General features: G+C 47.6%; 2 protein-coding genes and 1 long non-coding RNA gene across 4 annotated transcripts in view; 1 reads left to right on the plus strand and 2 right to left on the minus strand.

Annotated features, from left to right (window-relative positions):
* Positions 1 to 7,714: 7,714 nt before the first annotated feature.
* On the plus strand, positions 7,715 to 11,206 carry si:ch211-132p1.2 (proteinase-activated receptor 4). 2 transcript variants are annotated; one of them, XM_046030708.1, is made up of 2 exons: positions 7,715 to 8,096; positions 10,056 to 11,206. In XM_046030708.1, exons 1-2 carry the CDS (start codon positions 7,991 to 7,993, stop codon positions 11,078 to 11,080), a joined length of 1,131 nt encoding a protein of 376 aa, XP_045886664.1. In that variant the 5' UTR covers positions 7,715 to 7,990; the 3' UTR covers positions 11,081 to 11,206. The 2 variants fall into 2 exon arrangements, with proteins under 2 accessions (XP_045886664.1, XP_045886665.1); XM_046030709.1 differs by having other exon boundaries at positions 7,988 to 8,096; positions 10,018 to 11,206.
* A 4,849-nt stretch (positions 11,207 to 16,055) lies between these two features.
* The window catches only part of sqstm1 (sequestosome 1), a 6,945-nt gene continuing 2,292 nt past the window's right edge, over positions 16,056 to 20,708 (minus strand). The window contains exons 2-8 of the mRNA XM_046029941.1: positions 18,870 to 18,965; positions 18,138 to 18,412; positions 17,684 to 17,846; positions 17,515 to 17,583; positions 17,042 to 17,181; positions 16,483 to 16,678; positions 16,056 to 16,395 (exon numbers count right to left, since the gene is read on the minus strand). Coding sequence (XP_045885897.1) covers positions 16,232 to 16,395; positions 16,483 to 16,678; positions 17,042 to 17,181; positions 17,515 to 17,583; positions 17,684 to 17,846; positions 18,138 to 18,412; positions 18,870 to 18,965 — 1,103 coding nt within the window. The 3' untranslated portion in view covers positions 16,056 to 16,231. The remainder of the gene's footprint in view (positions 16,396 to 16,482; positions 16,679 to 17,041; positions 17,182 to 17,514; positions 17,584 to 17,683; positions 17,847 to 18,137; positions 18,413 to 18,869; positions 18,966 to 20,708) is intronic.
* LOC123957267 overlaps positions 20,489 to 20,708 on the minus strand; it is a 2,190-nt gene continuing 1,970 nt past the window's right edge. The window contains exon 3 of the long non-coding RNA XR_006821769.1: positions 20,489 to 20,691. This is a non-coding gene — a long non-coding RNA (uncharacterized LOC123957267). The remainder of the gene's footprint in view (positions 20,692 to 20,708) is intronic.

Raw genomic sequence — 20,708 nt, forward strand, 5'->3', positions numbered from 1 at the left:
TGTGTGTGTGTGTGTGTGTGTGTGTGTGTGTTGTGACCTCGGGTGTGTGTGTGTGTGTGTGTGTGTGTGTTGTGACCTCGGGTGTGTGTGTGTGTGTGTGTGTGTGTGTGACCTTGGGTGTGTGTGTGTGTGTGTGTGTGTTGTGACCTCGGGTGTGTGTGTGTGTGTGTGTGTGTGTGTGTTGTGACCTTGGATGTGTGTGTGTGTGTGTGTGTGTGTTGTGACCTCGGATGTGTGTGTGTGTGTGTGTTGTGACCTCGGATGTGTGTGTGTGTGTTGTGACCTCGGATGTGTGTGTTGTGACCTCAGGTGTGTGTGTTGTGATCTCAGTTGTGTGTGTTGTGACCTCAGTTGTGACCTCAGTTGTGACCTCAGTTGTGTGTGTTGTGACCACAGTTGTGACCTCAGTTGTGACCTCAGTTGTGTGTGTTGTGACCACAGTTGTGTGTGTTGTGACCTCAGTTGTGACCTCGGTTGTGACCTCGGTTGTGTGTGTTGTGACCTCAGTTTAGACCTCAGTTGTGTGTGTTGTGACCTCAGGTGTGTGTGTTGTGACCTCAGGTGTGTGTGTTGTGACCTCAGTTGTGTGTGTTGTGACCACAGTTGTGTGTGTTGTGACCACAGTTGTGACCTCGGTTGTGACCTCGGTTGTGTGTGTTGTGACCACAGTTGTGACCTCGGTTGTGACCTCGGTTGTGACCTCAGTTGTGTGTGTTGTGACCTCAGTTGTGTGTGTTGTGACCTCAGGTGTGTGTGTTGTGACCTCAGTTGTGTGTGTTGTGACCTCAGGTGTGTGTGTTGTGACCTCAGTTTAGACCTCAGTTGTGTGTGTTGTGACCTCAGTTGTGTGTGTTGTGACCTCAGTTGTGTGTGTTGTGACCTCAGTTTAGAACTCAGTTGTGTGTGTTGTGACCTCAGTTTAGACCTCAGTTGTGTGTGTAGTGATCTCAGGTGTGTGTGTTGTGACCTCAGTTGTGACCTCAGGTGTGTGTGTGTTGTGATCTCAGATGTGTGTGTTGTGACCTCAGTTGTGACCTCAGGTGTGTGTGTGTTGTGACCTCAGTTTAGACCTCAGTTGTGTGTGTTGTGATCTCAGGTGTGTGTGTGTTGTGACCTCAGTTGTGACCTCAGGTGTGTGTGTGTTGTGACCTCAGTTTAGACCTCAGTTGAGTGTGTTGTGACCTCAGGTGTGTGTGTTGTGACCTCAGTTGTGTGTGTTGTGACCTCAGTTGTGACCTCAGGTGTGTGTGTGTTGTGACCTCAGTTTAGACCTCAGTTGTGTGTGTTGTGACCTCAGGTGTGTGTGTTGTGACCTCAGTTGTGACCTCAGTTGTGTGTGTTATGATCTCAGTTGAGTGTGTTGTGACCTCAGGTGTGTGTGTTGTGACCTCAGGTGTGACCTCAGTTGTGTGTGTTGTGACCTCAGTTGAGTGTGTTGTGACCTCAGGTGTGTGTGTTGTGACCTCAGTTGTGACCTCAGGTGTGTGTGTTGTGACCTCAGGTGTGTGTGTTGTGACCTCAGGTGTGACCTCAGTTGTGTGTGTTGTGACCTCAGTTGTGACCTCGGGTGTGTGTGTTGTGACCTCGGGTGTGTGTGTTGTGACCTCGGGTGTGTGTGTTGTGACCTCAGTTGTGTGTGTTGTGACCTCGGGTGTGTGTGTTGTGACCTCAGGGGTCTTGTGATGTCAGTACCTCCGTGATGCGGTGCAGGTGCGATGACGACGCCCCTGGTGTCGATCTTTGGCGAGTTCTGTCCGTACTTCCCGTCGTCGCTGCTCATCAGGTGGATGGCGTTTCCTCGCACGTCCAGCACCGTGGCGTTCACCGTGGCACCGACATACTCCTCAGACACCATGTTTCTGTCAGAGCGGGCTGCCAACACTGAGCTGGACAGGACCAGGACCAGGACCTGGACCAGGACCGACGGGACAGGGGGACGGGTCCACCTTGGGGACGTCATGTCGTCCTTTCGGTCCTCGTTACATCCAAACTGTCAGGAAGCAGAAATAAAGTCCTTTAGACCAGAACCAGAACCACAACATCCAGACCTCCTGAGGACTGCAGGGTCCAACTGTCTCCTGTGTCTTCGTCCTAACATGGTTTAGTGTTTATGTCCTGTCTCTGTGTCGTCTTCATCTCAACTTGTCTCTTTATATCCTAATATTTCACTGTCCAAATATCCTCAGAATGAATGTCCCTTTGTCTCCCAATATTTTAGTGTTTGACCTCAGAAGCTGCGGTCAGTTTCTGTCCTTCAAACAAAGTATATTTGTTTATATCTGTATTGAAAATGTCCCGTCCTATATTTCATTTTCCCTCCAAATCTGTTCTTAATTGTAGTTCAGACCTTAAAAGGACGTCTTTATGTCTCTACTTCCCAAAAAGGCCTTTGTCTTTTATGTCTTTAAAAGGTCTTTCTTTATTTACACTAAATGTCTGTTACGTCTTTATTGTCCTACAGTTTGTTTGTGTACCAAAATGTCCTCTCTTGTCTCCTTACGTTCTCTGAAAATGTTTTAATGTCAGTTTATGTCCTAAAAAGCCCGCCTTTGCGTCTTTTCATGTCCTCCGAACATTTTGTTAAGTCTTAAATGATCAATTTGTGTCCACTAAATGTCTCATTGATGTCTTCCTGCAGAATTCTTACAAGTGTTTCTCCTTTGTTTGGACTGCTTTTACTAAGATTGGAGCTCAAACGATCTGGATTCACGGTGACGATCGTGAACAAGAGAAAACTGAATATCGAGGTTTGACTGACGTGAGAATCGAAAAAGCAAAACAACGGAAGGTGAAAAGATTATTCGTAACCCGTTAAAGAAATGATGAAGTTTAGCACTTTGAATTGTCTTTTTGCTGTACAAATAAACCCCCTTTTACATCTATCAGTCCTTCTTTGTGTCCAGTATCTCCAAAACCTCTCTTATATCTGTATGTGTCTTTGTCTTTCAGTGTATTGTGTCCTTACATTAGTTTTGTGTCACTCTGTAAGCATGTTGTTGTTGCTTCATCTCCTCCAAATGTTTTGTCTTTTCTCAGGTCTGTGTCTCAACGTTTTATTAAAAAGACATGGCCTAGACTAATATAATCATGATCCACTAAATGTCTTTGTGATGTTTTTAATGTGTAAAAATGTCCTTTTTGCCCCAGAACGTCTTATTTAATGTCTTACTGTCTCTTTATGGTTAGAATCTGCCTTAGCGTCAGTTCCTGGATGTCCCTGTCTGAGATCCTTGTCTCTACATGTTAGTCCTCCACAGATCCTGTCCTGACAGTCAGCCCTGGGTTCAGACTACCAGGGACCGACAGAGTGTCTGCTGTCTGTCAGGACTGGAGCATCATCACTAGGCCAGCATCTGGACCTGTGTCCGTCCTGAATCCTGCGCTGGTTCAAACACACTTTGCATTCAGAACTCCGTTTAATAACTGTAGGTTTTAACACGCACCATGACTCAGTGTTTAAACGCAGTCGCTTGATGCCGCTTTGTCTTACCGTCTGCAGGCGGACAGACACGCAGGCTCCCGGTCTACCGACCCCCGCCTGCCTCCGCTCTCCTCCCGCCTTCTCCCCCGCTGTTTATCCGGCTGAATGTCTGGCGGAGCTCGGCGGGTTTACGGGCGATGGATGCGGCTGTCGTTCGGTGTTTTTCCCGTTTTATTCCCGGTGGTTGTTGAACGGTGCGGAGGATCGAGCCCCGTCTCTCGTCAGTTTTGGGCGCACTGCGCAGGCGTGGAGCCACGTCACGGGGAGGCGGCAGGCAGGGCGCGTGTGCGGCATCTTCAAAGAGACGAAGCGACCGCCGCCAGATGGCGCTGCCGCCATTTTTGGACTGAAAACTCAGAGAGAGAACATTTCAAACCAGAGGAACTGCTGAAACTACAGATGCTGCTGTGTGGTTATGAGCTCGTGTTCTCTAAACAGAGGTGTTCTGCTCCACTGTGTGATTTAGAACAAGAACAGGTTGAGGTTGACTACAGGCCCGTCGCCCTGACATCTGTAGTCAGGAAGTCCTTTGAAAGACTGGTGTTGGCCCACCTGAAGGACATTACAGGCCCCCTGCTGGACCCCCTGCAGTTTGCCTACAGGCCTAACAGGTCTGTGGATGATGCTGTCAACTTGGGACTGCATCACATCCTGCAACACCTCGACTCTCCAGGGACATATGCAAGGATCCTGTTCGTGGACTTCAGCTCGGCGTTCAACACCATCATCCCGGACATCCTCAGCACCAAACTCACCCGGCTCAATGTGCCGGCCTCCACCTGTCAGTGGATCACAGACTTCCTGACTGACAGGAGTCAGCAGGTGAGGCTGGGAAACATCACATCCAGCACCCGGGCTATCAGCACTGGCGCCCCCCAGGGGTGTGTGCTCTCCCCACTGCTTTTCTCCCTCTACACCAACGACTGCGCCTCAGGAGACCCACCTGTCAAACTCCTGAAGTTCGCTGACGACACAACGGTCATCGGCCTCATCCGGGACGGTGATGAGTCGGCCTACAGACGGGAGGTTGATAAGCTGGCTCTCTGGTGTGGTCAGAACAACCTGGAGCTTAACATGCTCAAAACTGTGGAGATGACCGTGGACTTCAGGAGGATCCGCCCCCCACTCTGCCCCCCATCACCATACTCAACAGCCCTGTGTCTGCTGTGGAATCCTTCAGGTTTCTGGGATCCACTATATCCCAGGACCCAAAGTGGGAGCCCAACCCTGACACCATCATCAAGGAGGCCCAGCAGAGGACGTACTTCCTGCGTCAGCTCAGGAAGCTCAACCTGCCTAAGGAGCTGCTGATCCAGATCTACACAGCCATCATCCAGTCTGTCCTCTGCATCTCCATCACTGTCTGGTTTGGATCTGCCACCAAAAAGGACAGGAGCAGACTACAACCGACAGTCAGGACTGCGATACCTCTTTTTTATGGATGTGGAACTTGATTTAATTAAACCAACTGCACAAATAAAATAACATCTTTGTTCATCTAGTTGCCTTCAAACAAAGACGTCCGTCTGTCTCCTGAAGCCGGACCTTTAAATCCATCCGAGATCTTTAGCTGTAAAAACAGAACAGCTGGGAAACAGTCAGGCTGTGGGCAAATGAAACGACGAAGCAGCCCTGAAGAATATTTCCACCTGACGGACTGTGTTTGTGTTTCTCTGGAGACTTCACAGTTACAGGACAGAAGGTGGTGTAAATGAAGATGATGATGGTTGGTCAGGACTGACACCTGGTGGATATGGTCAGTAACTGCAGATGGAGGCTCATTTTGCTCCCTTTTCAGGACCACAGGTCCACTTCTTTCCAGGTAGATCGCTATGGTTCTGAACAGCTAACCTCCTCTCGTTCTGTTACAGATCAGAGATAAACGCTATAAAGGCCCAGACAACTGACCAATCAGCTGTCTGGGAAATTATATCACCATCTGTAGGAGATCCCACAGATACGGTGCTTGAAAGTATGTTTGCTGTGGACGATGCATTTGTACAGCGATATCCTACAGAGACTGAAGCGCTAAAGCCTTGTAGCTCACTAAAGCCTTGTACGACACTAAAGCCTTGTAGCTCACTAAAGCCTCATCTCCTGGTTTGTTTTCTGTCTTGAGTTGCCATCACCCTTCATTCATACATTTTTCACTCATCCATGCACTCCACTCACCACTGATGCCACTGATAATCAAATTTAATTTTTTGTAAATAGTTATGTTGTTTATAGTTTCTGTAATAAAACATTCTTTTTTGGCACTTTAACCTGCTCGGTCTTATTGTCACATTCTATGAGCCGGGATGTGACACTCACTAAAGACTTGTAGGACGCTAAAGCCTTGTAGCTCACTAAAGCCTTGTGGCTCACTAAAGCCTTGTAGCTTCTAAAGCCTTGTAGGGCACTAAAGACTTGTAGCTTCTAAAGCCTTGTAGGGCACTAAAGCCTTGTAGCTCACTAAAGCCTTGTGGCTCACTAAAGACTTGTAGGACGCTAAAGCCTTGTAGCTCACTAAAGCCTTGTAGCTTCTAAAGCCTTGTAGGGCACTAAAGACTTGTGGCTCACTAAAGCCTTGTAGCTTCTAAAGCCTTGTAGGGCACTAAAGACTTGTAGCTTCTAAAGCCTTGTAGGGCACTAAAGACTTGTGGCTCACTAAAGCCTTGTAGCTTCTAAAGCCTTGTGGCTCACTAAAGCCTTGTAGCTTCTAAAGCCTTGTAGGGCACTAAAGACTTGTAGCTTCTAAAGCCTTGTAGGGCACTAAAGACTTGTAGCTTCTAAAGCCTTGTAGGGCACTAAAGACTTGTATTATTTTCAGAGCATACAGTTTGGTCAGCCTGTTAAGTTTAATATGAATGTGTATATTTTAGGTTAGTAGTTGTCTTGTATTACAGAGACTGGTCATGTAGCGCCACCTTTTGCTAGCTGTGCAGGTAATGTGGGGGAGTGTTCAGTAAATGTTGCGGTCTTTCACCACTCTCTCAGCAGCTTTTATGGCATGAATAGATTTTCCATTTTGTTGCTTTGGGAAGTTAACTTAGAACAATGTTTGGAACATTTCTGAGTGTGGTAAATAAATAAATCTGATGTTTGAAGTCCTTAAAGTGAGTTGGAACAACCACTTATTCTGTCCCCGAGGCTTTTAATGTGGAATCTCCGAAACACTGCTGAGCTGAAAGAATAAGGCTGAAGCTGTCTCACACGCCATAAGAACACATCAAATCAACACATTCATACTGAAGGCTACACCTGTTCATTTAGTAGGACAACGCAAGTTCCACATAAGATGTAAGTAACAGTAATAATAACTAGTTTTAATGATTGTCGAAGCCCGGTACAAACTGCATCTGGTTAGTTAGGAAAAATAATGTTTTACAGGAAGCAGCTCTATTCATGGAACACATGTAATGATTGAACGTGTGATGTAGCTGGGGTTCACAGGCCCAAACGCACTTACCTTGATTATAACGCCGTCTGCTGTTGGACAGCTGCCATGTGTGCATTCCATACCACCTCTGTCTTTTTTAACTGTAGTTTGGAAAAAGAATTTGCGTGTCCTTTAGGCCTACACCCCAGGTGCATTCTGGGAGCGCAGTGCTCTGGTGGGTTAGTATGGTACTATGAGCTCTTTAAGATAAGATGGTGCTTGACCATTAAGAGCTTTGTAGGTAAGAAGAAGGATTTTAAATTCTATTCTGGACTTTACAGGAAGCCAATGCAGAAAAGCTAAGACAGGAGAAATATGATTCCTGGTTGCTGTATCGGCTTATCTGCGTGATTTTTATAGGTTGTCAATTCCTTAAATGTAAACCATAAAAAAGTGAAAACATCATTTTTCTAAAAAAGCCCAGCCAACTGATGTGCGTGGCTCATTAGATTCAATTCAATTCAATTCAATTCAATTTTATTTATATAGCACCAAATCACAACAACAGTTATCTCACAGCGCTTTTCATAAAAGAGCAGGTCTAGACCGTACTCTGTGATGATAATATGAGATGATCTCTCAGGAGTGTTCAGAGCCAAGCCTTTGGCTTTTCCTGCAGAGTTATAATGTAAGCAGCAGAAGGGGCGTCATTCAGGGGGGTTTCCTGTCCTTCTGCCTGTAAACACTGTTATTCCACTGTGCACTTATCAGCAACAGCTGGAAAGCCTCGTACTGCTTGTTTTGTAAGACATGACAGTAATGTTTAATATTTAGTTTTTCTTTGCTGCCAAGTCTGAGTCACACGGCTGCGGCTGAAGTTGAAACACACATTTACCGTCAGACGTCCTGATGGTATCAGCTGTGTGATTGTGTGTCCTCACGACGATAGACATACAAGACTCGCACACACCCATCTGGTTTCCATCAGCGGAAGAGGACAGTCGACATCAGCAGCTCTGAGATCAGTTAATACTTACAGGCTGCTGAGCCTCACAGCACTGATCCCACTAAGACTACTACTGCAAGAGTATTGCTACAGGAGGAAGAAGAAGCAGAAGAAGAAGAAGAAGAAGAAGAAGCAGAAGACGATGGGGTTATTATTTGGGACTCTGGTCTTGGTCTCTCTGCTGCCGTCCGTCTGCAGCTTCTCTCCAGATTCTCATCCTGCAGACGAATGCCGCAACATGTCCATCTGTAAGTCTTATTCCTCCTCCTCTGAACACAGCTGGGGACAAGTTTAATAGTCAGCAGCTCCTGTTTCAGATCAGGACATACTGTCTCAGAGAGAGGTCTTATTAGAGAGAGGACGTTATAACAAAGAGAGGACGTCTTATTAGAGAGAAGACGTTATAACAAAGAGAGGACGTCTTAAACTGCGACTCTGCCTCCTAGTCTCAACTCTGGGTTGTCATGGATTTGGTCCACTAATAAACTTGGCCAGATTTCTAGAAATGAGAGCTGCTCCTTCCCAAGTCGGATGGATGCAGTCTCTCCGAATCAGACCAGGTCTTACTTGGAGCCAGTGTAATGAAGCTAAAATAGGAGTAATGTGGTCATATTTCTTTGTTCTGGTTAAAAGCCTGGCAGCTGAGTTCTGGACAGTCTGGAGTCGATCAATAGATTTTTGGGTTAAACAGGTGAAAAGGCTGTTGCAATAATACAGGCGTGATGAGATGAAGGCGTGTAAAATGGTCTCGGTGTCCTTAAAAGTTAACATACATCAAATTTTTGCTATATTATAAGTTGATAAAAACATGATTGAACAAGCTTTGTGGTGTGCTGCTCGAAATTTAAATTACTATCAAACCAGACACCAAGGTTCTTTGCCACAGGCTTAATGTGATTTACTAGCGAACCAGCAGATGCCATCAGCTGGAGGAAATTATTTGACATCCATTTTTTAACTTCACAAAGGCAATTGTTAAGTGAACTCAGCATTCCAGGGTCTGTGGATCTGACGGGCAAGTATATTTGTGTGTCATCAGCATAAATATGAAAAGAAATGCCATGTTTATGGATAATATGTCCAAGGGGAAGCAGATACAAGGAAAACAAAATGGGTCCTAAGACCGACCCCTGAGGCACACCATATTTAACTGGACAGAACGAAGAGACATAGTTGTTTACAGACACGCAAAACTTCCTATTTGACAGGTAGGATGAAAACCATTCTAGGGCAGTACCAGAGATCCCCACCCTTTTCAAATATTTTGTTATTTTCCAGTACAGTGAGCAGCTGTTTGGACACAATTCTTTCTAGAATCTTTGCAATAAAAGGCAGTTTTGAAATTGGTCTAAAATTATGTGGGAGGGAGGGATCTAAACCAGGTTTCTTTAAAAGTGGGTTCATACAAGGCGTTTTAAAATAATCAGGGACACAACCAGTAGATAGGGAGCTACTACAGTACTACACTACAGTACTGTAATACAGTGTTGCACTTCTGTACTATACTACAGTACTATAATACAGTTCTACATTTCTGTACTATACTACAGTACTATAATACAGTTCTACATTTCTGTACTACACTGTGTGTTCTGGTCTCTGCAGGTCTACACACAGACTAGAATAGAATAGAAAATACTTTATTGTCCCACAGGGGAAATTTGTCATGGACTCAAAAGTGTGTAGTGCAGAGTAGTAGCTGCCCTTACAGACAATGAATACACATAAAATACAAATAACAGCTGAAGACAGACACTCACTCATGACACATCCAATAAAAGATTAACACAAATAATAAAAAATAAAATAAAATAAAATACAAAAAACAACAAGCAGAACACCAAGTTATTGCACACTTCCCAGGCCTCAGCGTACAGATCTATTTAAAATTTTGATTTTAAATTTTGTTGGAGGTGGGTACGAAAGAGTATTTAAAACGGTTCAATTTGTTTTTTGGGATTCTGTACCTTCTGCCAGAAAGCAAGAGCTCGTATTCCGTTTGAAGGATGTGGGACGGGTCCAGCAGGACTCTCCGTGCCTGCCTGAGTACAGACTGCTCATAGATGGACTGAAGCGAGAGCTTTTCAATCCTCCCCATCACCTTCATAACAGTCTGTACCAGGCGCTGCAACTTTGATTTGGACTGTGTGTGTGTTCTGGTCTCTGCAGGTCCACAGACAGACTAACGTGTGTTCTGGTCTCTGCAGTTCTGCGGGCGTTCAGGCTGAAGCGGACCTGTAACTTCACGACTCTGGAGGAGAAGCAGCTGAAGGAGATCCAGGCTCCGATCACCAACCTGTATCTGCCGGTCCTGTACCTGCTGGCCTTCTGTGTGGGTCTGCCCTCCAACCTGCTGGCTCTCTGGGTCCTGCTGTTCAGGACCAAACGGCTGCCGTCCACCGTGCTGCTCATCAACCTCACCGCTGTGGACTTCCTGCTGCTGCTGGTCCTGCCGTTCCGCATCGGGTACCACTTCCGAGGAAACCACTGGGCGCTGGGCGAGCCCTTCTGCCGCGTCGTCATGGCCATGTTCTACGGCAACATGTACGGGTCCGTACTGTGTCTGGCGCTGGTGGCTCTGGACCGGTACATTGCTTTGGTTCACCCGTTTAGCAGCATGACGCTGCGCAGCTGGCGGGCGTCTCTGTACATGTCGGCGGCGGTGTGGGTGGTGGTGCCGGCCGCCATGCTGCCGCTGCTGGTGTCACGGCAGACCTACGAGCTGGATGAGCTGCAGATCACCACCTGCCACGACGCGCTGCCCGAGGAGGCGCAGGAGAACTACTTCCTGCCCTACTTTGTCACCTTGTTCACTCTCTGCTTCTTGCTGCCCTTCCTGGTCGTGCTGTTCTGCCACGGCGCCGTGCTGCGCGCCCTGATGAACGGAGGGAAGCAGTACAGACACGCCGTCTGGGTGACGGTGTTGGTGCTGCTGGTCTTCATCGTGTGTCTGCTGCCCAGCAACATACTCCTCCTCCTCACCTACGCAGACAGAGATGGCGAGGACCTCTACATGCCCTACATGGTTAGCTTAGCGTTAAGCGCCTTCAACAGCTGCATCGACCCCTTCATCTTCTACTTCGTGTCGGTAGAGTTCAGAGAGAATGCCAGGAGCGCTCTGTGCTGCCACGGCGACCCCGAGGACCAGACTCTGGGGAACGTGTCGTGCTCTTCATCATTACCGGGCCTGAGGTCAAAGGTCACCCTGACGTCCAGGACGGTCATCGTCTGAGACGTCGCTGTCAGAACCACGCTACCTGTCCACACGACTAACTGATGGTCACATGACCGCTGTCATCATCACAGATGTCACTCAAACATGTTTAACGTTGTACTGAAACATGCTGATATGAAGGTAGAACTGATGATTTTGTTTGTTTCCAAAAAGATTCATCCTGCTGTTTGTTTAAAATACACAGATTCAAAGATTTAAGGGAAAAGTTACATGAAACGTAATTATTAAACGTAGAGTTCACAGAAAGATAAAGTCCTGAACTCTTCATGAGGCTGCAGATCAGGGGGCTTTCACACCCGTTTGGTCCGGACTGTCGGACTTTTCAGTTTGGAGTGAGACCTCCCACGGACCACGGTCCGGACCAAACAGACGGAATTTGGTCCAACGAAAAGAGGTAGTCTCGGTCCGGATCAAACTGAAACATGGTTCGGTTCATTTCTGGTGTGAAAGCATTTTTTGGACGGTTTGGACTTTCAGACTATTTACAGGAAGATTGGCGATTGACGTGTAAACCGGAAACATAAATGCACTGAAATAAGGACACAATTATAAATCTCCCGTCACAGCTCATCTTTTCCAACAGACGGCCGCTGTAGAAGCTCACTGCCACATACATCTTTAGTTTCTCCTGAGACGGAGGTGCAGAAGGATCGCTTGCTGTCTTCTCCTCCTGTCCTGTCGGCGCCGTTATAATGTTTGCACAGCGAAGACGTTTAATTGCGAATTTGAACGAGCCTTCAGTATAGCTGGTGCTGCAGGTAGTAATGCCATAAAAGTAATATAGTGGCAAATCTGCATATGTTCATTTTTTATTCATTCATTCTCGTCAAAGCTCCCCACTGAACTGTTATATATATAATATATTATATATAATAAACCGATCAATGCCAAGTACAAGGAGACGCAGCCCACATCGATGATGACGACAGGTTTGTCAGGTGAAGTCCTTTAGTGCGGTCGCAGAGTTCAGTGTGAAACCAAACCAAAACTAACCGAATGAATCAAAATGTATCAAAACATGAACTTTGGTTCGGTCCTCGGTGCCGACTTTCTCTGTAACACCAGGGGTCTGCACCACGAAGCAGCATCTGAGCTTATCCAGGTAACTTCGGGGTTAACCCTGCTGGGTTTTCACCTCTTGCCGGGGTTGATCGCCATGGTAACTTATGCTGGAGCAGGTTCTGATCCAGGTAAGAGATCAACTCTATGAAAACGCAGCCTGCTGACCAATCGGCTCTCTGGAAAATGACATCACCATCTGTAGGAGATCCCATCATCCTACAGAGACTGATTAAAATCCTCAGGTTCTTGTTGCCCGCAGGTTTTTACAGTAAAGGGTTAGGGGCATAATCAATTTTCACTGGTTTCTGTCCAAAAACAGCGGCCATTTGTGTCCACAGAGACCGCCTGGCGGGCCACCATCTTGATGAGGTCAACAGAGCACCATAAGTTTCATTTTTACCTCAAATTCTCTCATAGGAGAAGAGCTTGTTTGGAGGCAGCGGCCTTCATTGGCCTCTGCTGGCGAACCGTAGGAGCTACAACCTCATGCAGCCCCTCTCTTCGTCTTGAAGAGACAAACAGAAAGTGTTTTTGTGCTTTTGGTCATTAATATTGCCTGTTTTTATCAATATTTCATTGTTTTGGAAGCTTTATGTTATTTGGAACGTGGTTGTATGGAGAGAAATAATGTTTTAAAGATAACTACCAATAAAAGTGAACATATAAACAGTAAATATGGCCAAAACATGGACATGTTTTTAAAAATTGTGTAATAAATGTTTCTTTTCATCAAATTTACAGTTACCGTTATATTCCAGGTGTATTAGAAGATATTCAGGTGCATAATAATCTACCTTATGATGGTTTTGATGGTTTATTGCATTAAATTAAAGCTTTTTTTTACCAGGCGAGGATGAAAATATATTTTTTTCTGTATTTTATCTCCATGTAGTCTGTAATGGTAAAATAAATGTGTTAATATAAAATGGATTTATATTCCTTAGCTTCTGACCTTTCAAAGGAGACCAGAATTATGCATCTAGGCCAAATGGTTGAGGAGATATTACTGATTCATTTTGGGTTTGTTATTTTAGGTCTTTTTCCTAGAAATAGGTGCCAGGTACCATGTGTGGAAACACCGACTCACAGCCGAGCTGAAAGAATAAGGCTGATATTTTCATCCAGCTCATCAGATCAACACATTATTATAGACTACTGTTCATTTAGACATTGACACTGTCTCCCTGCATGAGTCAGCAGCAGCTGTTGGACCAGGTCCTGTTTCTGCAGAGTTACACTTTGCCCTTTGTGAAATATGACGCTCTGCTGACGGGGGACTTGTTCGTGTCTGTGATTGGTCCTCTGCTGCTGACTCCGCCTCTGTCATGTGAGTTCATAACCAGCTTCGTGGTCCCACTTATCACGACCGCGATTGTTCGGGTTAGTGAAGCCGGCTAACTGGAGGAGATCCGGGGTATGTTGAACTCGCTTCGTGGTGCAGGCCCCTGGTCCAGCATTTGGTCCCCACATATATAGTGGAATCCTGGTTTCTGGAGCCCCCAGACTTAATAAAAACAAGCCCACACACAAAAAACCCCTTTCTGGCCCCTGAGACAGAGCACGTCAGCAGATGTGTCAGAAAACCCAAATGTGGATTCTTGTAGAAGCAAATGTCAAATTAGTTGAGAACATTTTCTAGAAGAATAGTCCAACTGAGACGTCTGTGCGATGCACAACAAATCTGTGAACAGGTTGTTTATCATCAACTCCACCTAGTGACCGAGGATAACGGCCTCTCTGTATTGAGATCAGGGTTCCTACGGTCATGAAAAACCTGGAAAAGTCCTGGTAGTTGAAAATGTCTTCTGTCATGGAAATTAGTTTCAATACTGAATCCCAGCCCTACTGAGATTTTCAGACCTGAAAAGGTGACCCACGTGAATCATACAGATCTGTAAAAAAATATATATACCTCACCCTCTGCGGGGGGCGGAGTTTAGCAGAGAGGCGGCGGTGGAGGCAGCGAAGCAGGTGAAGTGGGAACGTAGGAAAGCGATGTTTCCGCCTGCTTGTTAAGCGAAATGTTACGAACAAGATAAAACAAAAGGCGTCAGTATGTGTTATCTATTTTCATAAAGTGCACATTCATAGCAGAAGATATCTAATTGCACTTTTCATACAGAGCAGCTCTAAACTGAACTCTTGGTAATCTTACCGTCCGGTCGCTCTGAGGTGGTTCATTCATTCATCACCATTGATGAACCCCATAAAGGATATTATAGCGTTTATAATCATTATCTGGAGGTGCATGCAAAACTCTGCAGAACATCTCTGTTTCAGTGGCCCTCAGGTTCACGCGACTGGTTTTGTTTCTAGTTTGGAACCCATATGTCTTGTTTATTACAGCCCTGTGTAACGTCAACTACTGACGTAACGACGCTCGCCGCAGCCTGGTTTATTTGCTCCAAACCAGCCGATGGATTTTGCGACATTTCAAAAGGACGTTTAAAGTTCGCATGACAATTTGGATGGAAACATGGCTGGTGATCACATAAGGAATGTTTGGCTCGCTGCCCGTTTAGCTTTCTGTTGAAACATGTTCAACTTTTAGAAAGTCGATGTGCTCCTTTAATGTCACTTTTAGACCAATCACAGCGTCGGTGGGGTTGAATAATATAAAAAGTTTGTCGTGCTACAGAAACCTTTTAGTGTTGAACTCATTGTTCTGCATTGATGGTTCTGATTATTGACGAGTTAGAACTTTTGCACATTACAGACCATTTTCTTGCAAAAGAATTTAATGAATGAAAATAAACTACTGTATTTAACTGGAATTTATATCATTCATATCATCAGTGTTATTATATGAAATAATGACGACATTATACTAACAGCATCCTATTAATTGAACTTTATTGTTAGAATATTATACTGACACTCAGTTCTGCTAGCTCCTCCTCCAGGTTGTGGACCGATGTAGATTTAGCCGGAGCCAGGACGCACTGAAACGCATTAATGATACTCGTCTAAAACTACGTAGATATGCAGTTTTTATTAAAACAACTACATTTTTCTTGGGAGAGGAGCCACAGCACCGCACCATGTGCTCTTGTGTTGTTCATTTTCCTGACACCTACCGATTAGTCATTAGCACGCGTAAAAGGCGTAAAAGGCTCTGGTGAGAACTCGCCACATACACGACGCTCCCACGTGCGTTACGTCAGTTACCTGCGGTAGTTGGTTTGGCTCACAAACAGCTTGTGTCATTAACCATTTCATAAATACACACAGCCACGGAAATGTAGATGTAATAACACTGGCGAAGATGCCAGCTGCTAAAAGGTTCATCTCTCTTCTCTGTTGCCAAGCAAGCGTCGATGACAGACGCGGTACAGACTGAACAAGCCTACTAACGATGAGGGACACTTTGGCCGCCAACGGTGGCTAATTGGCATTATTCTTACAAATCATGTGCAGACGCGGGCCTGCTCTTTTTCTTTGTTCGGTCATGAAAATTTGTCTTAAATGTCATAGAAATTCATTGGTCAAAATGTGAACGAACCCTGTAAGGTCATGCGACCACAACGCCACCTGGTGACCGTGGATAAGGGTGGTAATCATGATGAACGTGACCCGTTTTGTCTTCTGCTGACAGTGATGGGCCAGTGGCCATAATAGCTGAAAAGAGTCATCTTCTGTGAAGAGAGAGAGAAGCTTACAGATCTTAGTATCTGAAACCACAAACTCCTTTTCACTGTCGCAATACTGAGCAATAATCTAACCATCTCTTCTTTGTGGATTTCATGTCATGGAATCAAGATTAACGCCTCGTCAAGTCACTCTACTCCTAACGAGCATTTAGCTCTGAAGAGTGTTTTCACGGTTTCCTCTGCGAGTATTCCAGGTCTGAGGACTTACAGCTGATCGATTACTCGCTTGAGGCTTTGAGGCGAATGACCAGCCGGACAGATCAGTAGTTTCAGGTTCAGTCCTGATGTGTTTATTGATCAGAGCAACAAAGATCAGAATGTGGAGACAGGAATCAAAGAGTTAAAAGTATTGATTGATGCTAACAGATTATAGAAACAACAGGAACCAATCATGGTTGAGATAGACGATGTCAGTGGTGACATCATGGTGGTGACATCAGGGCTGGTGTGGGCGGGGCTGTTTGGCGTACTGGATGGCGTCGAGTGCGGCGCCGATGTCGAAGTTTTTGGCCTGGAGGAGGCGAGTCAACCAGCCGCCTTCATCGGTGAAACCCATCGACAGCATGAGAGACAGAGACTCCACCAGGCGGGGGTCCGCCTCTGGGGGGGGGGCAGAATCAGAGGTCAGAGGTCAGCAGTGACATCATACACAAGGACCAAACAGCACAGGGGAGGACGGGGTCTTACCTTCAGGCAGGTGAGGGTACAGAGCCGCCTCCTTCAGACCTGTTGGCCCATGCTGTCCTGACGGGGGACCCCGGTCCTGGTCCTGGTTCTGGTCCTGGTTCCCGGGCTGGAGGGACTGCAGCTCTCCGGTGGAGGGGTCGACCTCTCGGGGGTTCAGGTGAGTCCACTCCTCATCGGTCTCTGATTCTCTGCACACCTGAAGAGCACAGCCTGGATCAGGTTTACTGGTTCTACTGGTTCTACTGGTCTGAGAATGACCAGGATCAGACTTAGACCAGACTCATGTGGATCAGTGCACGGGAACACTTCTGAACTAACACCTGTGTTTCCACGGTAACAGTCTCTTTCTGACTGGCTGCTGATGTCACAGCTTCTGATGCGTCTGACTGATTTATTGATTAGAAAGTTTCTGTCAACAAAAACATGAAACTGACTCTAATACTGATTATTGATCTTTAAATCAAACGGATTTCAAACTGATCGTCTCTTCAAGCTGAAACACGTCACACAGGTGAGCTGCAGGAAATACCGCAACGGTTTCTTCTTCTGATGAACTGACCTTTGACCCCTCGCTGGCTCCGCCCTCAACGCCCTCAACGCCATCCATCTCCACGTTTCCCTCCTCCCCTCCGCTCTGGGAGGGAGGGGTCACTTTGGTCCTCTGGCCGTCATGCTCCACATCGATGTCCACATCGATACCTGCACACACACACACACGTGACATCACTTCCTGTTAGTGCCGTCTTACAGCAAACCTCCTTTAACCGCACTATTACTTTGAAAGGACAACATCGCTTCCTGCAAGCAAGCGCCAGGGAGGCTCGGGCGGTATCCCAGGTATCCATAGGTGTTTCTGTTAAAGTCATGTTTTGTCGTTTACGCCCTCAGAGTCGGCGGGCGCCACCGCTGAAACTGCAGTCTGGTTGGTTTGAAGAGTTAGAAACTGCCTGAGCCTCGCTCCTGGTTTCACTCTACAGATCAGCCAATCAGAAACCTGTACTGATCTCAGGCGTAAACACTGACATCACTCACCAAGTGGGCTCAACATGGCCGCCACGCCCTCGCCGATGTTCTTCAGGAAGTCCACGTTGGCCTGAGAGGCTACAGACAGAGGTCAGAGGTCACTGATGTCATTAACGAGGATTAGGTCATGTCACTTAATCAAGTAAAAACTGATTTTAGCAGAGTTCCTGACACTCACCAGAGGGGGCGCTGCAGTCAGCAGTAGGTCTGGAGGATCCAGGCTGATCCTGAGCCTGGTCCTGAGCCTGGTCCTGATCCTGGTTCTGAGCATGGTTCACGTTCAGGTTCTGGTTCCACATGCAGTGTCTCATCTTTTTCATCCATTTCCCCCGAGGAAACCACTGCAGACAGACAAAGGACAGTTCACAAAAATAACAATCACTCACAAGGCAGGGTTAAAAACACACACTCCTGACAGTCACAGAGCGGGGCTGAAAACACACACTCCTGACAGTCACAGAGCGGGGCTGAAAACACACACTCCTGACAGTCACAGAGCGGGGCTGGCATCACATCTACCTCCTGTCACCGGTGATGTCGCGCTGTATTCTGAGAACAGTGTGACATCACTGGAGGGCACTCATAATTACTGTTAGACCCCGCCCCCGTTTCCTTCCCATGATGCTCCTCACCTGCAGAGGGTGCCAGATGGGCAGCAGGGCGTGCTCAGTGTGCGTCCCTCGAGCCTGGCAGGCGGAGCACAGGTCGTAGTTCGGACAAACGGAACACTTGAAGCGAGTTCCCACCACGGGGCCTTCGCAGCCGTCACAGGTGATGCTAGGGTGCAGGGCCGGAGGCGGGGCCAGGTGAGGGGGCGGGGCATGAGGAGCTCCAGGTGGAGGAGGGTGGCCAAAGGCAAAGGGAGGGAAGGCGTGAAGAGGGAAGTCTCGGCGGTGCTCCTTCTTCTCTGAAAGAGTTCAATAAAACTTTATTAGAACGGAAACAAAAAGTTCACCTGGTCACATCAGACAGACGACGTTTCACCTGTTCTGACTCTGACCCTAGTGGGTCTTCAGGTGGGGTAAAGGTGGTTTTAAGAGGGTTAAGATGGGGGTACAGACGGGGTACAGACGGGGTAAAGGCGGGGTACAGACAGGGTTCAGGTGGGGTAAAGACAGGGTTCAGGTGGGGTAAAGGTGGGGTAAAGACGGGGTAAAGGTGGGGTAAAGACGGGGTAAAGGTGGGGTAAAGGCAGGGTTCAGGTGGGGTAAAGGCAGGGTTCAGGTGGGGTAAAGGCAGGGTTCAGGTGGGGTAAAGGCAGGGTTCAGGTGGGGTAAAGACAGGGTTCAGGTGGGGTAAAGACAGGGTTCAGGTGGGGTAAAGACAGGGTTCAGGTGGGGTAAAGACAGGGTTCAGGTGAGTACCTTTGATGTAGAGGCGGAAGGTGGTGTCCTTCATGCAGGCCAGACCCATCATCAGTTCATCATCAGAGGAAAACGCCACCAGGTCTCCATCTTCATCTGAAACGTACAGAAACATCATTTATTTATCCAACAGGGACAAGGCACAATACATGTGCTGCACCAGATGTAGCTAAAAGCTAACTTCCATCTGCAGCTGCCAATAGCGCGCAAGATATTACAATAAAAAAAAAATAATAATAATACTCCAAAATCCAAAGCTTACATTTCATAAATAAAAACACAAAGGCCAACCAATTAAAAATAAGCCAAATCTAACAAACCTCCCAGAACCATAATACATTCCCATATAAAACATCAACAATCCAAACACACACACACAAAAACAACTGTCAAGCTGGACCGATTCAGTGTGTCACAGCTCAACATGCCTGATTGTCCTTCAACCGTATTTTCACACGACCATTAACATTTTTGAAAGTCCTGCGTTCTCTGACACTCAGTGGGGAAGAATTCCAGCTCCCAGCTGCCTTTACGGAGAAGTTCTGTCCCCTGTAGAGGAAGCTCCCAGGGCTGCTTATAGTTACGTCTTAGTTACTTTGGGCATAAACAGGAAGTTTTCGAAAGTCAGGTGGAGTCTCCGGGTGTCCATCGTTACAGGTGAGCTCGCACCTGCTTTTCAAGTACGGATGTTCACGCCACTACAAAACTGTTCGATCCTGGACGCTGGAGTCGGCTTTGAAAAGCTCCTGGACTCGTATGAGCGATGGATCATCTGCTCCCGTAGACGATGACAGGTAAAAGGAAACGGTCGGTCACCACACCTGAGCTCACAGGACCCGCCCACAGCACCTGAGCCCACAGGACCCGCCCACAGCACCTGAGCCCACAGGACCCGCCCACAGCACCTGAGCCCACAGGACCCGCCCACAGCACCTGAGCCCACAGGACCCGCCCACAACACCTGTCTGTCACCACACCTGAGCCTAGAGGACCTGCCCACAGCACCTGAGCCCACAGGACCCGCCCACAGGACCTGTCTGTCACCATACCTGAGCCTAGAGGACCTGCCCACAGGACCCGCCCACAACACCTGTCTATCACCACACCTGAGCCTAGAGGACCTGTCCACAGCACCTGAGCCCACAGGACCCGCCCACAGGACCTGTCTGTCACCACACCTGAGCCCAGAGGACCTGAGCCCACAGGACCCGCCCACAACACCTGAGCCCACAGGACCCGCCCACAACACCTGAGCCCACAGGACCCGCCCACAACACCTGAGCCCACAGGACCCGCCCACAACACCTGTCTGTCACCACACCTGAGCCTAGAGGACCTGCCCACAGCACCTGAGCCCACAGGACCCGCCCACAGGACCTGTCTGTCACCATACCTGAGCCTAGAGGACCTGCCCACAGGACCCGCCCACAACACCTGTCTATCACCACACCTGAGCCTAGAGGACCTGTCCACAGCACCTGAGCCCACAGGACCCGCCCACAGGACCTGTCTGTCACCACACCTGAGCCCAGAGGACCTGAGCCCACAGGACCCGCCCACAACACCTGAGCCCACAGGACCCGCCCACAACACCTGAGCCGACAGGACCCGCCCACAACACCTGAGCCCACAGGACCCGCCCACAACACCTGTCTGTCACCACACCTGAGCCCAGAGGACCTGCCCACAGCACCTGAGCCCACAGGACCCGCCCACAGGACCTGTCTGTCACCACACCTGAGCCCAGAGGACCTGCCCACAGGACCCGCCCACAACACCTGTCTGTCACCACACCTGAGCCCAGAGGACCTGCCCACAGCACCTGAGCCCACAGGACCC

The sequence above is a fragment of the Micropterus dolomieu genome, linkage group LG19 (genome assembly GCF_021292245.1).
Source record: "Micropterus dolomieu isolate WLL.071019.BEF.003 ecotype Adirondacks linkage group LG19, ASM2129224v1, whole genome shotgun sequence".
In the NCBI taxonomy this organism is placed as follows: domain Eukaryota; kingdom Metazoa; phylum Chordata; class Actinopteri; order Centrarchiformes; family Centrarchidae; genus Micropterus; species Micropterus dolomieu.

Excerpts from the sequence above, each read along its gene's own strand:
- si:ch211-132p1.2 (XM_046030708.1), top strand. The coding sequence starts at position 7,991 with ATGGGGTTATTATTTGGGACTCTGGTCTTGGTCTCTCTGCTGCCGTCC. Across the intron at positions 8,097-10,055 it reads ATGCCGCAACATGTCCATCT|TTCTGCGGGCGTTCAGGCTG; the intron begins GTAAGTCTTATT and ends TGGTCTCTGCAG.